Source organism: Serinus canaria, chromosome Z (assembly GCF_022539315.1).
Source record: "Serinus canaria isolate serCan28SL12 chromosome Z, serCan2020, whole genome shotgun sequence".
Lineage (NCBI taxonomy): Eukaryota > Metazoa > Chordata > Aves > Passeriformes > Fringillidae > Serinus > Serinus canaria.
This window is the reverse complement of record NC_066343.1, coordinates 74,089,938-74,105,033: the sequence shown is the minus strand read 5'-3', so window position 1 is coordinate 74,105,033 and position 15,096 is coordinate 74,089,938. Positions and strand designations below refer to the sequence as shown.

Here is a 15,096-nt window from a genome sequence, read left to right as displayed (position 1 = left end):
GAACCAGATGGCCTGTGAAGGTCCCTTCCAACCCAAACTCCCCTGTGATTCTGTGATAAGGTTGTTTCTTCGCCTGGGCTCGACCACAGTGGCAGGGCAAGCATTCCACATCACCAGTTTATTTGGGAATCATCTCTCCCAGCCCAGCAGCTCAGCCCAGCCAGGTGGTTGGGAGGTCAGTGTGCTGAAGAGGGGCAGCAGCTCCACTGCTGGTGACACGTGGTGAGAGTAGCAGCCCCACGAGTGAGCTGATGTGGCGCGTCAGTGATGTATTCAGGGAGGGTAAATAGAAATCTGAATGTCATCTGCAGGAGGGCGTGTTCGAGTCATTCTGCAAACCACCCCAAGAAGCTGAAAGGGACCTTGTGGCTGAAGGGGAAGCCACAGGCAAGCCTGGTTGATTTGTAGCCTCTCATCGCACGTGTGTTTTGGGAACGGGAGAATGAAGCCTGGGCTGCCCTCAGCAATGCCCATCCCATTTTGGAAACTGCTACAAGAGCATCAGGGCATCAGGGTTCAGAGGGTGGATCATGAGTATGTTTATTCACAGCCACTCTTCTTGGAGGGTTGATTGTGATGTCCACCTGAAACTGTGATTCGGGTGCAGCGTCTTAGCCCAGGAACTCCCATTTATTGTCCCATGAGAATTCTTCTGTGCCTCAAAGAGCGGTTTGAATTGTTTTTGGTGGGATCATAGAATTACAGAATCATTTAGGTTGGAAAAGTCCTCCTAGACTGTTGAGTCCACCCATACCCCCAGCTCTGCTGAGGCCACCACTAACCCCTGTCCCCAGGTGCCACGTGCACATGGGTTTTAAATCCCTCCAGTGATGAGGACTCCACCACTGTCCTGGGCAGCTGTGCCGTGGCTGGACAGCCCATTCTTTGAAGGAATCTCTCCTCATATCCCATCTCAACCTGCCCTGGCTCACCTCGAGGCCATTCCCTCTTGTCCTGTTGCTTGTGAGAAGACATCAACCCACCCTGCCCACAACAGGGTGTTGCATTGCAAGCTGAGCTCCCCTTGCTCTGGGGAGCAGCTGCAGTGAAGGACCTGTGGGGAGAAGAAAGCTTTAGGCAGAAGTTAGAGCTGAAACCCAACACTTCCCAAGGGAAACGTGGTGCCAGCCCCTGCCCTGGTGCCAGGGGAGGTTGTGTGTCGATCCAAGCAGAGCTCATGAGCTCTGCCATGAAGCCAGGATCCATTGCAGGGTTTTTGCAGCCTCCCCTGTGAATTTTGCTGATGGTGCTGGCCCAGTGTGGGCATGTTGACAGAACCTGCATTAAGCTCTTTGCCCGTTGTTGATCACTTTTGGCTGTTGAGTGACAAACGAGCCATTAGTCCAGGACAGTGGTGGCTCCTTGTGAGTAAATGAACTGAACAGAGCCCTGGCTAAGGAAGGAGGTCCTGCTGGAGGGTCACAGCAGCTGGATGGTCTGGAAAGCACATGGACTGACTGGCTGCAGGGAAGTTCTTGGGGCTGATCGAGGCCCTGGGGCTGGTCTGCAGCCCCTCTGTGCTGCACCAATCACATGTGCCCCATGAATGTCCTCAGACTGCCCAAATGTCCTCAGGCCAGAGGTTGGAGACACGTGAGGAGGAGAGTTAGGGGCCATCACAAGGGTTAGCCTGCATGGTTTTGCTCTGTTCCTTGAGTGTTTGTGCAGAGAATAATTTACCAGTGTCATAGATTGGGTAGGGTGATCAGAGCCTGTTGGTTTCTCTATCCTGACATCCAGGTGTCAGCCTGGCTTGGAAAATGTTGTTGACACTTTCCCATGAAAATAATGAGAGTCTCATAAAGGCTGAATCAAAATTGTTGGCTCTTTCTAAAAGCTGGGAGAGGAATCCCATTTGCTTCCTTGTGTCATGAGTAATGGGAAATAGTGCTGGTGGACCCTGCACTAGTTAACCCATTCAGGGGCTACCTGGAGAGGAAAAAGAGATGCTTGGGTGATTGATTCAGTCAGGAACCTCTTGGGGAACTGGGGAAGAGAAGGCAGTGTCCCCACCTCCAGCTGCCCCATGAAAACAAGTGTCTCCTTGCCCAGTGGAGAGGCTGCACACAAGGAGTGGCTGCTCCTTGCTTTGCACACCACCAAGCCTTGGCAGAGAGATCCTGTTTCATTTGCAGCTTCCATGAGTAGGAGGGAGCCTCTTCACCCTGGCCAGGATTCAGGTACAAACCCAGGTTCAAGGACAGATGTGAGCTGGTGGTGCCATTTTAGGGAAAGTACCCCAGATTATGGCTTCTTTGGCAAGCAAACAGTGCATTTCCATCTGACTGCTGAGCCACAGGAGCATTTTCCAGCTGAGCACTACTGCATCATATGTTCCCAGTGTTGTAATAGCAACAATGGTCTTCCTCCCTGTCCTCACCCAGGACAAGGCCTGGCCAGCCCCCCAAATTGTCCTACAGGACCCTGTTGATATGTTGGCTACCTGCTGGTGGGGTTCTCACACCCTGAGATTGTTCTGAAATAGAGTAAAGCACCCCAAAACATCCTTCTGCTGGTCTCCTTCATCAGCCCCAAGTCCAGCCAAGCTGCTGGGCCTCCCACAGGGGATGTCAGCTTCTGGAAATGTGAGCTCCCATCTCCGTCATTTGAAGTGCCAGTGGTGGCCAGGAGCTTCTATAGAGCTCCATTTCTCCAAAAGGTTTTCCCAAGATAAGAGGGGCAGGGAACTTTTATTCCTGCAGAGCTGGGAGGATGTTGGCCATACACTTTCCATCTCTGCACCCCAGCAGTGCAGAACGTGGATCTGTTGTGGATTTGCACAGCAGGTACTGCTGAGCTGCCCCTGGTGACTGAACTGTGGATGCAGGAATAAGCTGATAATCCTGAGGGCCAAGGTGTAATGTTGATCTGGGAGAGGGATGGGTGAAGCAGCCCAGAGCTGCCCCAGTGATCCACTCCTGGGGCATTCATCTCCCAGCTGTCACTGGAGATGTGATCCAGGGGGAGGATGGGTGGGCTTGCACCTCCGTGGCACGGTGTTGCTAGGTGATGTTGTGGTACAGGAAAGGGTGATGAGCAGAGGAGCTGACCCTGGGAACACATGTGGTGGGAGAGCAGGAGCAGGCCTGGCTCTGTTTTCTAATGGTTCCAGCAGAGGCTTCTCCAGAGCTGGCCCTTCTTAACCATATAATCAGTCCTGGATCTAATGAGGGGTTTTGTTTTGTGTTTTTTCTCTCTGTTTTTCCCTAGGAAATGGTCAGAGGAGCGAAAGGAGCATCACCATTTTGAAACCAAACCAAGGGTACTGGTGAGTACACACCGGGGTGAGCTTTGTGGGGAGAGCTGGTGAGCAGGATGCAGTCTGGGGAGAGCTGTGTGGTTGTCCTGATTCCTTTCTGGGGTCTTGGGGCTCTGATCTGCCCTTCGGTTATTGAGATTTCCTGTGGGAGAGGAGGTAGTTTGCTGTGTTAATGGATCAGCACAAATCATCTTTACCACCACCACCACGATTCTCTGCTGTCATCAACGACCAAACCTCTAATTGCTCTTCCTGTAAATCTGTGGAAGATGCTCTCATCAATATGTGTGTTCTCAGTGCTGAGTGCTGGAAGGAGCAGGCAGCAGATATGCTGGCAGCTGCACAGGAGTGCACCAAGCAACAATATTTGTTAATGCTTGGAGTGCTTTTGGCTGTTGTTGTGCTTGGCCCCGTCCAGACCCAGTCACGGGGCTGCGATCTGGGTGGCATTTCAAGGTCCTCTCCAGACCTGTTTTCTGCAGCTGTCACACGGGAGGCTGTGACTTGGATGTTTGCCTAGAGGTCTTGAACAGGAAGAAAGGAGAATCCTTTTTTTATCATCTGAGCTAGCTCAGATATGCCAGAGCCAGACCCTGAGCTGATGTTTTTGGACTGAGATATTTTGCATTGTGTCAGGTGGGAGGCTTTTTTTCACCATCTTCTCATGAGAACTTTGTGGTTTACACTGCCCAAACCCTCAGCAGAGCCATGCTGTGAGCCCCCGCAGGTTCCCATCCCTCAGGGACCAGATTCCCACGTCTTTCCTCCATGCATGTGTGATGGATGCTGAGGAGCAGCTTGGTGCTGGGCTATCAAAGAATTGTAGAACCGTGGTTTGGGTTGGAAGGGCCTTTAAAGCTCATTTCATTCCAACCCCCTGCCATGGGCAGGGACACCTTCCACTATCCCAGCTTGCTCCAAGTCCCATCCAGCCTGGCCTTGGGCACTTCCAGGGATCCAGGGACAGCCACAGCCTCTCTGGGCGCCCTGTGCCCGGACCTCACTATCCTCATCATAAAAAATTTCTTTCCTACACCTACTTTTTTATCTCTGCTTTAGCCTGGACTACAGGAGCAGTGCTGGTAGAGGTTGGATCATGGGGAAATGCAGATTTTAAGACACACCTCAGCTGCTGTAGTACACTTTGAGTGCAGATGTAGGGAGAATCACAGTATGGTTTCAGGAAGCAATCTACAGACATTTAAAAATGTAGGGGCCCTTTATGGTTAGTGGAGATGTTTCTATCCCATGTTCCATCTGATCTAGTTTGGGCAGCATGCGAGGGTGAGCGGAAGTCTGTTCCTCTTCTCTGGCTGCAAGAGCAGCCCAGGTGAGGGGATGGTGTGTCTGCAGGGTCACCTCCTGACAAGGCTGGGAGGGGGCTGAGACCCTGTTTTCCCCCAACACCCTTGCCAGCAGTAGAGCTTGAGAAAGGGTGCTTGTTCACAGGAATCATCCCTGACTCCAAAACAGGTTCTAATCAGCACAGACTAGACTCCTTTCTGTCTCCCACACCTCCTACAGCTTCCCTGCCGCCTCTCTGCAATCAGCTAGAAGAAAAACCCAGACTGTTCCTGAGAACAGCAACCCCTTCTCCTGTAAACAGGGCAACCAGCAAGGCTGCTGCAGAGCTGAGTGCTGTCAGCCTGGGGTGGTGAACGTGCTTCCCATGCAGTTCTCTTGCACCCATCTGCTCCCAAATTCCAGCTGTTTCCCCTCCATGCCCCCTGTCTCCTGGCAGAGGTGGTGTTGACTGGGAGGGCCAGTGTGTATCTGAAGCACTGGGTATTTCATCATGCTGGCTTTCCAGACTTACACCAGTGGGGGTTTGGCCCCTTGAGCTCCAGCAATCCTGAAGTGATGCAGCTTATTAAGCATCTGTTTGCACTGTCTTTAGCATTAAATAATTGGTTCCTCAGCATATTTGAGTTGGAGGGTATCTGATAATCCTCTGAACTATCCATCAGGCTCCATTATCATCTCTGCATTCCTGTGCCAGCTGCCTTGTGTCAACTCTGCCTGGGGTTTACAAATAGATTTTGTTTCTCCTGCAGTTTTGCCTCTTTTCTTCAGTCTCCCTCTCTCAAAGGAGCTGTTTCACGCTCCTTAAAAATTTGTGCAGACACCCCTGTCAGCATCTTTCTGCTGACTGGTGAGTGATGGGTCCCATCCTTGTGCTGCCTTCTGCTCCTGACAGGGTCCCCAAGCAAAAACTCTTCGTTTACCTCAAAAGGAATAGAACTGTTGTCTCGACTGAAAGGATTTCCATCTGCAAACTGATAAATCTTCACATTGTTTGGGTTTTCTTACTGGCTCAGAGGATTTGTAGCATGCACAGCGATGACTTGTCAGATGCCCTCTGGCAGACCAGCGCTGTACATACATGTGGGGCACAAACCATGTGTGTCCTGATGGTATTTTAGTAAGGATGCTCCAGAGGGCTCCTAAAAAGCCTTCTAGCCAGGTGGGTAACGTGAGAGCTGAGAACAGAATAATTAGAATAGAATAGAATAGAATAGAATAGAATAGAATAGAATAGAATAGAATAGAATAGAATAGAATAGAATAGAATAGACCTTTAAAAGACATCTTGTCCAACCCCCTTACAATAAGCAACATATACCATATTTAACCACAGCTGATAGCTCAAAGCCCTATCCAGTCTTTATCATACTATTTTTGTTACCTGTTGCTGCTACTGCTGTCCCAGCTGTGAGAGGGATGCTCAGCATCCTTCAAAAATCAGGCTTATGCTCTCCAGGTCTGCAGTGTCCTGGAGGAGGTGGATGGGTTGGGAGATTATATCCTTGTGGATCTGATTTTCTTTTGGAGCTAATCCTAAAGTCACACACACCAGGGCCAGGGCCTGCAGATGCATATATTCCTGTTTTACAGGAGGTGCTACTGGATGTGTTGCCAGTATCAGGAAAGACATAGCTGGGTTTTACTCATGCAAGATGAACTTCTCCTTTTTTATAAAGCTTAAGAAATGTTTTTCCCAGTGAAATGTTGGGGTTATCAAGGCTGGTCTCAGGCTGACAGGGTGGGATTGCAGGTCACACCAGGATGTAGCACTGGGGCAGCCAAAAGGAGTCAGAAAACCACGGCCTGTCTCTTTTACAAACAAATCTTCCCATGTAGTCTGAACCCTTGTTTTCTGACTTGTTCTAGAGGCATCTTTTGCTCCTAGGGTATAAAACATGCAAGGCATATTCCAGCATCTTCAGCCCATTTAGGAACTCTCCAGCTCGTACATTGAATTTTACCCCTGCATTTCTGGATTGCCTTTTAATATTTTTTTCTTAGTTCTATCCTGTCAAGAGAAGATTGATAAGAGGAGATTAATATCCTAAAATAGCCACCTGGTACTTTTGTAAAAACATGTCGGTGTGACTGTTTAAAGGACAAAACCATGGTATTTTGCATGAAAATATATTTTCTTTTGCAATAGTAACTTTCACTTTGCATCCCTGCCCTGGGTGCAGTGTATTGTTGGACAGGAGCCATCTCTTAAGAGCTTGCAGTATGAAGAAGGAAAAAAACAGGGTAGAAAAAAACCTATAAACAGGGTAAATTATTGTGGAACAAGAAGTATTAATTCTGCTTAACACATGGAGGAGGCTGATGCTGGGTGGTGTAAAGTGACCCAGCGAGTCCACGTGCCTTCAGCAGAGGCAGAAATCTGCTTTTCTAAGACATTTGCAGCGTTTCAAAGCCTGCAAATTCTGCTTGTCCAGAAGACGTGACAGCGCCCCGGTGTCACTGTAAGACAAAAACCTCCCTGATTCCTGCGCCTGTGCCCTAATGTCATTACTTCCCTTCTCTTGCAGATCCGCATAATGACATTCATGGTCACACACGCACACAAAAATACTTTATATAAAGAAAATGAATCTGGCTTCAGCCGGCTCTCGCCTTCTGCCGCGCTTACCTCCAGACCCCGGCTCGCCCAGGGTGAAATGAGAAGGGGAGTTAATGTGGCGGGGTCATTTCTCACTGCTGAATTGGTCAGCCGTCTACCGAGCCAATTTCTGCAGCTTTTCAGTGGCGTGGCAGACCCCTGGGTAATATTTGCCTGAATAGAGCCCTAAGTGTTTAAGCTGTATTGCTAGCAATGGCTGTTTTATCCTATGCATCTGAGATTTCAACTCATCAGACATGAAGCAGGTCAAGACTCTCATGCCATTGTGTGCATTACAGTGAACAGAACAGAATATGCTTGATAAAAGGGAGGACTTAAAAGAAATGCTTCTTTAGACCTGAAACTTTCAAGTCCCACAATGCATCAAAGACCCCTCGTATAGACTTTGAAAGGGGTGAAAGGCATTACCTAATATTTGGAGGAAATGAATAATAAAGCATCCCAAGTGCCTGGAAACTAATTTAGGAGTGCACGCAGCACTGTATTGCCTCTGCTGGATTTGCTCCCCAGAAGAGTTGCTAACAAAGGGTTTAAAAAATAAAATAAAATGACGTTTGGCGACCAACTTTTCTGCCTTGAAATGCCCCCTTTTTTGTAATGTTTCCTGGTAAGACTTACTTATGAAAAGATGAAATATAGCCTGTGCTGCAAACACCAGGTCTCAATGAATCTCGGGAGCCTGCAAAGTTTCCCACCATTCTCCTCCCCACCGCAGCCTTTTGTTCCTTCAAGTTGAAAGCACTGCTTGCAGGATGCTTGCAAGATGCCCAGGCACTACCTGCTCCTGGAGTTTAGTCATATCTCAGGAAAAAGAAGAAAAAAAATCAACCTATTTCTGTGGCCTTTGCTTTTGTTCCAGCAAAACCACCTTTGTGTAAAGCCGGGGCTGCTCTGTGGGTGACCTGTGGCTCCTTGCAGCTGGAACTGGGAGCTGGGTACCCTGCTGAAGGTATCAGTTGTGTTTCTGGCATCCCCATGGATGCTGAAGGTGCTGTTTGGAGGCTGAGATATTTATTGTAGAGTCACGGAATGGTTCAGGTTGGAAAGGACCTTATAGCTGATCTCATTCCTAACCCTCTGCCGTGGGCAGGGACAGCTTCCACCAGACCAGATTGCTCCAAGTCCCCATCCAACCTGGCCCTTCCAGAGATTTCCTTCCATTGCTGCTTCTGAGATGCACTGACTCCTAACACAGTGTTCTCCAAGGCTCCCATGGGATTTGGGAGCTGCAGAGCTTGTGTGGGCTCAGCCTCTGCCTTGTGCCCTGAGATGGGAGTGGCTGGTGGGACATCCACCTCCTTGGCATTGGTGGGAGAGGCCTGATGGCTCTGGGATTCAGCAGAGGGGAGGTTGTGTTTGCAAGGATAACCTGCTTCAGAGCAAAGAACCAAACCTTGTGGCATACAAACTTTCCTCAAATCTCATGAAGTGTTGGGAGATGAGGATGGCTGGGCAAGGATGTTTGTGCCCAAGGGGCTCTGCTGTCCTGCTTGCCCTGCCCTTGCCCATTCCCTCTGCCCGTGTTTGTCTCATTGAGCTCTGCTTTCCCCATCTGTGGAGATCAGTAAAATCTGAGTGCTTTCTTACCTGCTTCTCCCCCAGGCCATGGTTAATTGAGGGCAGGAGGGCAGGCAGGAGTGCTCAGGCAATATTTACAAGAAGGGGATGTTAATGGGCCAGCAGGGCTGGACCAGTGGGGTATGGAGATGATGGGCACTGGTTGTGAGGCAGTGAGTTTCCTACTTTTTTTTTTTTTTCCAGTACCAGAGGTGATTAAAACCTCAGTTTTGTGTTCAAAAGAGTTAAATCTGGACTTCTACCCCCATAAAGGTACCGAGGCTGCTGTTTCAGTAGGACCTTCTGTAGTGGGAAAACAGTGGGATATTGGGATGGGGGAGGATGCCTGTGAGTTACCAGTCATTGCAAGACTGGAGGAGGGAGAACTTCTAACAAAATAATGTATTCCTTTATCAGAGCTCATCCCAGCAACCTTGTTAGGCTGGGGCTAGTTATTCTAGTCACCAGTTATCAGAGAGGCAGTGGAGGCCCCATCTGTGGCCATGTTGGACAGGACTTGGAGCACTCTGTTCTAGGGGAAGGTGACCCTGCCCATGGGCAGGGGGCTGGACTAGATGGCTTTTAATAGTTCCTTTTCAGCCCAAAACATTGCATAGTTCTGTGGATCTGTTTAGTGTCTCTCCATAGCATCCTTCCTGAGCAGGGTGTGTGCAGCTGTTGGCTCAAGGCACTGGTGGTCTCAGCCACAAAGCCCAGTGGGTGGGTGAGGCACAAGGTATGGTGTACAGGGTGACACACAAGTCCTAAGCCTTTCCACCACCTATTTCCCTTAACACTGGAGAGCCAGGTGATGAAAGCCTGACCCATCTTTGACAAAACAATAATCAGAAACCAGGATAATTTCTCGTGGAAAGGAAACCTGGCTGTGCTGCGAGGGGAGTTTCATGTTCTGTCTTAATGATACATCAGTGTCCGGGGACTTTTTAGTCTTGTGCTTGGGTTTTATGATCCTTATTACTTCTCCTTTAATTTTTATTGCTTGGCTTTAGTTTTTGATACAGTGCTGGAAGCACCTTGGTGGGCAGGGATGGCTCCCTTAGTGCTGGCTGTCACCTTGTGGCTTGACCCACATTTCAGGGAGGAGCAGAGGGGCCGGACGTGGGCTCGACAGCCCTTTATGTGGTGACACCCCTGCCTGTGTCATCCCCTGCCTGCTGAGAGGTTGGCCTTGCTGATCACCCCCCTGGGCTCTGCTGCTTTCTCCTGGGCTTCAAGCAGAGTGAGGCAGGACACGACCTTCTCCCCTGCAGAACATCTCGTTCAGGGGGTCTGTGACCCATGATCGTGTTCCTAGGACGTTGCTGAGCCAGGAAAACCAGGTAAGGCATTGGTGCTGGCTGGCCCTGGTTTCTTCCTCCCAGCAGATCAGGTGAGGTTTGTTTCTCTTCCGTGTGGGCCATCCTTGCTGTAGTTTTGCTTCTGGTTTGCTACCCGCTGCAGAGAGAAATAAAATCTTCTCTAGGATCATTCATAGAGATAAAGGTAGTAAAATGTGGAAACCCATGAGGTTCATCTGGGAAACTTTAACACTTCAGGAGCACGGGGGATCAGCCATGCTCTCCTGAGCTGGACCCTCAAACACAGTTCTGCCTGATCTGCTGGTGGCTCTTGTCTCAGAGTAGCTCTGGATAAGATGTGTTGTCAGGGGCAGCAAAGGGAAGGGATTTATTTAGCCTGACTGGGAAGCTGTCATTGCCCAAGCTTTATGGTAATGGGGTGCCTTGTGTTAAGGAGGTGTTTGGGCTGCACTTGTTGGCACCTCAGTGTGAAGGAACACCTGCCCTGGCTGTCCCCTGGGGCTCCCTCCGTGCCAGCTGATAACCCATGCCATTTAGGAGAGGTTCTCTCCTTGCTGCTTGGCATTTCTGCTCACTGCTCCGGGACAGATCCAAACCCCACTGGCATCAGGGAAGATTTTCTCTGACTTCAGCTGGCTCATCCTCCCAGAAAGAAGACGTGACACAACTTGTGCCTTGCGGTTTATTCCTGGTGACAAGTGCACCTTCCCCAGTGACCTTTCACACCACTGAGTGCAGGGGATGGGGATGCTGGTCCCCTCTCAGGCAGCCCAAGAGCAGGGCTGTCAGAGCCAGGGAGCTTGCATGCTGTTGAGAGAAACCCTGCCCTCAGTACCCAAGGGACCTGAGTGCTGGTTCAAAAGGTTGCCAAGCACTGTCAGCTCCTGTTTGGGGCTGCTTTGCTAAGGGAGATCCTGCCAAGGAGGTCACAGGCTGAATTTGAAGTGATTGTGGCTTGAAATTATCTTCCAGGTTTGTCAGCCCTGTCAGAATTCAGCTCATGTAAGAGTGGCCCGAGGTTTGGGGTGCATGGGGCTGGGAACCACCCCAAGGAGGCGTGTCCTTGCAGGTGGCACAACTGGGCCCTGGGCCTTCCCCAGCAAGGCAGTGCCCCGGTTCACCTGCAGCAGGTGATAAAATGCAGGTGGCCACAGGAAGGAAAGGAGTGATGACATCAACCTCAGCATTGAGTCTGCCATGGTGCTGAAGTCCATCTGGGTGGCAGCAGTGTGGTCAGGATCCATCCATCCATCCATCCATCCATCCATCCATCCATCCATCCATCCATCCATCCATCCATCCATCATCCATCCATCCATCCATCATCCATCCATCCATCCATCCATCCATCCATCCATCCATCCATCCATCCATCATCCATCCATCCATCCATCATCCATCCATCCATCCATCCACATAGTTTCCAGGCTGTGAGTATCCTTCCCCATGCATGGGGCAACATCTCCTTCCCTCTTCCCCCAGTCAGATCTGACATTTGTTCATGCCCACAGTGGAGACTCCACTGATTTATGCAGCTCAGGGTGAAGCTTGCTGTGCTTGACTTCCACGAGCATTTCGTTTGAAATCCAACCTGCTCATGAATGCTCTTGCTCCAGGCTTCTTTATTGTAACACTTTGTAAATAAAATTAGAATACCAAAGCAGTAGAGCAAGGCAAAAAGTAAGGGGCAATGTTTCTTGGCATGGAAAAATATCCTCAACCAAGAAAAAGCTGAATTTATTCTGGTGAAGCAGAGAGAATCCAGCAACCTCCCTTTTTGTTGTGCAGTTCACATGTATTGCTGTATTCACACCTGAAATCTTTTGCTGAAAGTTTGGCATCATTTCTTCCCCTTTTGCTCAGAGAAACTGCTAGATTCGAAGTGGCTTCATCCTTTCTGGCTCTGTAAGAGCTGATTCCCACAGAACCCACAGCTACCACAGAGGAAAGGAGTTGCTGGGCTGGGAGCTGCAGCCTGCATTTCATCACCTACCAGGAGTCCCATCTGTCAGTGGGAGCTGCACAGTTCTCCCCTGCTAACAAAATTATTTATTTTGTCCCATCATTAAGGATATTCATGCAGCAGAAATGGGAATGATCTCTGCTTTGTGAGTTTTAGAAGCCCATTTTGTATTTGTCTTGGTGGTAGAGGAGCAGTAAAGAGCTCTGTGATCTCGCCTGTTAGGATAAGTGAGTTTTGGAAGAGGTTTTCTGTCTGATACTCTGTCTAAAAGCGTGGGGAAATGCCATTCTAAAGGCTGTTAAAACACAATTGCTCACTGATTTACACCATCAAGGAGTGCCTCTTTACTGGGAGATGTACACTGAATAAAAGCAGTTCAAGTGGTGCTTTTAATAAATAGATAATGGAACAGCATTTTATCTTCTGCTTTAATCCGTTATGTTAGCATAGGATAGTGTATCCCTCTGATAGATTTTGAGATAGCAGAAACTGCAAGTCAAACCACTTTCCTTCTGAGTCTTTGAAGAGAAATTGCACACTGGTGGAAGGTACTGGGCTGTCAGTGGACTGGGATCTTTCTCCCCTGGGATGGGTTCAGCTGGGTCCCAGTGGGTTGGGGTTCAGGGCACTGAACCCCATGATCTTAGAATCATGAATATCATAGAATATCTTGTGTGTCCAGGGTAGGGAACAGAGCTGGGGAAGGGGCTGAGCCTGGAGAAAAGGAGACTCAGGCTCCTTGTGGCTCTGCACAACTCCTGACAGGAGGTGACAGCCTGGGGGGGTTTAGATTGCATTAGAGAAAATTCCTTCATGGAAAGGGTTGTCCGGCTCTGGCACAGCTGCCCAGGGCAGTGGTGGAGGGGTTTCAAAGCTGGGTGGATGTGGCACTTGGGGACATGGGTCAGTGGTGGCCTTGGCAATGCTGGGGGCAGGGTTGGACTTGATGGTCTTAAAGGGCTTTTCCAATATTCTGTGATTTTGTATTGGAAGGAACCCATAAGGACATTGAGTCCAACTTCCCCACTACTTGCAGGATTGTCTAAACATAAGAGCATCATCCAAATGCTGCTTGAACTCTGTCAGGCTTAGGGCCATGACCTGGGGAGACTGTTCTGGTGCCTGACCACCCTCTGTGTCAAGAGCCTGTTTCTGATTTCCAGCCTGAAATTTCTGTCCTGTAGGTTCATTCCGTGATGCCTTGGCTTTGGCCATGGCGCTGTTGCCTTGGCAGGTGGCAATACCCATGCTTCACATCCCAAATGCCAAGTAGAGTCCTCTGTAGCCCCCAGCTCCCATGGTTTTGAGTGGGAAGGGTGTGAAGCCACAGGGAAGGAGGTTCCTCTGTGGAAAGCTCCTCTCTAAGTCCTTGGACTTCTCTAGAGGCACCAGGTTGCTGGGGCTGAGTGCCTTGAAGCTAAATGAGCTGTTGGCTGCTTGGTTAGGAAAGAAACAGGACACTTTGGGAGGCAGGAAAAAGGTCATTTATCCTGTTGCTGCTCATCCTTGTTAATTCATTGTTTCCGTTGAAAACCCTGCACTTAGCTGCTTCATGAATGAACCCAGTGTCTGTGCCTCCAAAAACAACTTGGCTTGGTGAAAAATAAGACCTCCTTTCACCTCCTCTCTGCTCTGCCGTGTTTTTTCCCCCCTTGTTTTCTTCCACTCACATCCATCCTGCCTGGGTGGCAGTCCCAGTTTGTCCCTGTGGAGCCCAGGAGCTGGGTTTACAGAATGGTTTGGGTTGGAAGGGACCTTAAAGATCATCTCATTCCACCCCCTGCCATGGGCAGGAACACCTTCCACTATCCCAGGTTGCTCCAAGCCCTGTCCAGCCTGGTCTTGGACACTGCCAGGAATCCGGGGGCAGCCACAGCTGCTCTGGGAAACCTGTGCTGGTGTTTTGTCACCCTCAGCATAAAGGATTTCATCCCAGGGGCTGCTCCCCTTTGTGGGAGAGGTTTGCTGTGACCCCGCAGGGGTGCTCCCAAGCCAAAGGGGATGCTGGAAGGAGAGGTCTGGAGAAGGGGAAGTGACTCAGCTGCATGGCAGAAGGGACTGTCAAGGAGAAAGGGTGGGTAGGGAGATGGAGATATAGAATGGGGAGGCTTAGTGTGAAGGGCAGAGGGGCTGGAGGGTGACCTGGGTGCTGGGATGGGGCTGAGACATGGCCCAGCTGTGGCAGCTGTGGTGAGCAGAGCCTTTTGCAGTGACTGCCTGGGTGTGGAAGGGCAGATGGAGCAGAGGAGAGGTCTCTGTGCAGTGGTAGCTGGTCTCCTAATGCCCTTCAGCAGCTGGAGTGGAGCAGAGCTGGCACCACATCAGCAGTGAGCTCTCTGAGGACCATCTGTGAGCCAAGGGCAACGAGAACAATTACCAGCCAGAGGAAAAAATCACCAAGAGAGAGGCTGGAAAAAGCTGTGGGGGAGGCTTAGAGCCAAGCAGAGGCAGAGAAAAGGGATCTCTAAGCTAATGAGTGGCCAGAGAAAGTACGCTGTCTGGTCTCCCTATCTCATAACACAGGGGCTGTTTAAGGAAACAGCTGTGTCCATGAGAAAATGCTTTCCCCATGGGCTGAGCCTGTGAAAGTGACTGGCAGGGGATGCCTCCAAAGCTGGGAATTTAACACTCAGATAAGGCTTGGATGTTGTTTGGGAATGGTAACGAAAACAAGAGCTATAAATGAAACCTGGAAGAGTGATTACTTGTTATTCAGAGGCTCAAAACAATCTTGAACTTGTTGGAGTTGAGAGAGCACCTTCTTGGAAACACAGCTGGGGTTGGCTAGTGTGGCTTGCAGGTGTATCAGCCTGGGGGTGCTGGGCTCTTTAGGGAAGTTGGTACAGGCTGGATGGGACCTAAAGCCATAATGCCAAGCTGCTTGGACACAGGGACTTGGAGAGGTCAGTCTGGAGAAGGCTCCAGGGACACCTCAGAGCCCCTGCCAGGGCCTCCAGGGGCTCCAGGAGAGCTGCACAGGCACTGGGCACAAGGCATGGAGGGACAGCAGCCAGGGAATGGCTTCCCAGGGCCAGAGGGCAGGGTTAGTGTTGAAATTGGGAATGAATCCATCCCT

General features: G+C 50.0%; 1 protein-coding gene across 3 annotated transcripts in view; it reads left to right on the top strand.

Moving 5' to 3' along the window:
* Positions 1 to 15,096, top strand: part of ZBTB7C (zinc finger and BTB domain containing 7C) — a 157,279-nt gene that overhangs the window by 73,796 nt on the left and 68,387 nt on the right. For all 3 annotated transcript variants that reach the window (XM_030237587.2, XM_030237588.2, XM_050986723.1), the window contains one exon: positions 3,211 to 3,268. In XM_030237587.2, the coding sequence (XP_030093447.1) occupies positions 3,211 to 3,268 (58 nt within the window). The remainder of the gene's footprint in view (positions 1 to 3,210; positions 3,269 to 15,096) is intronic.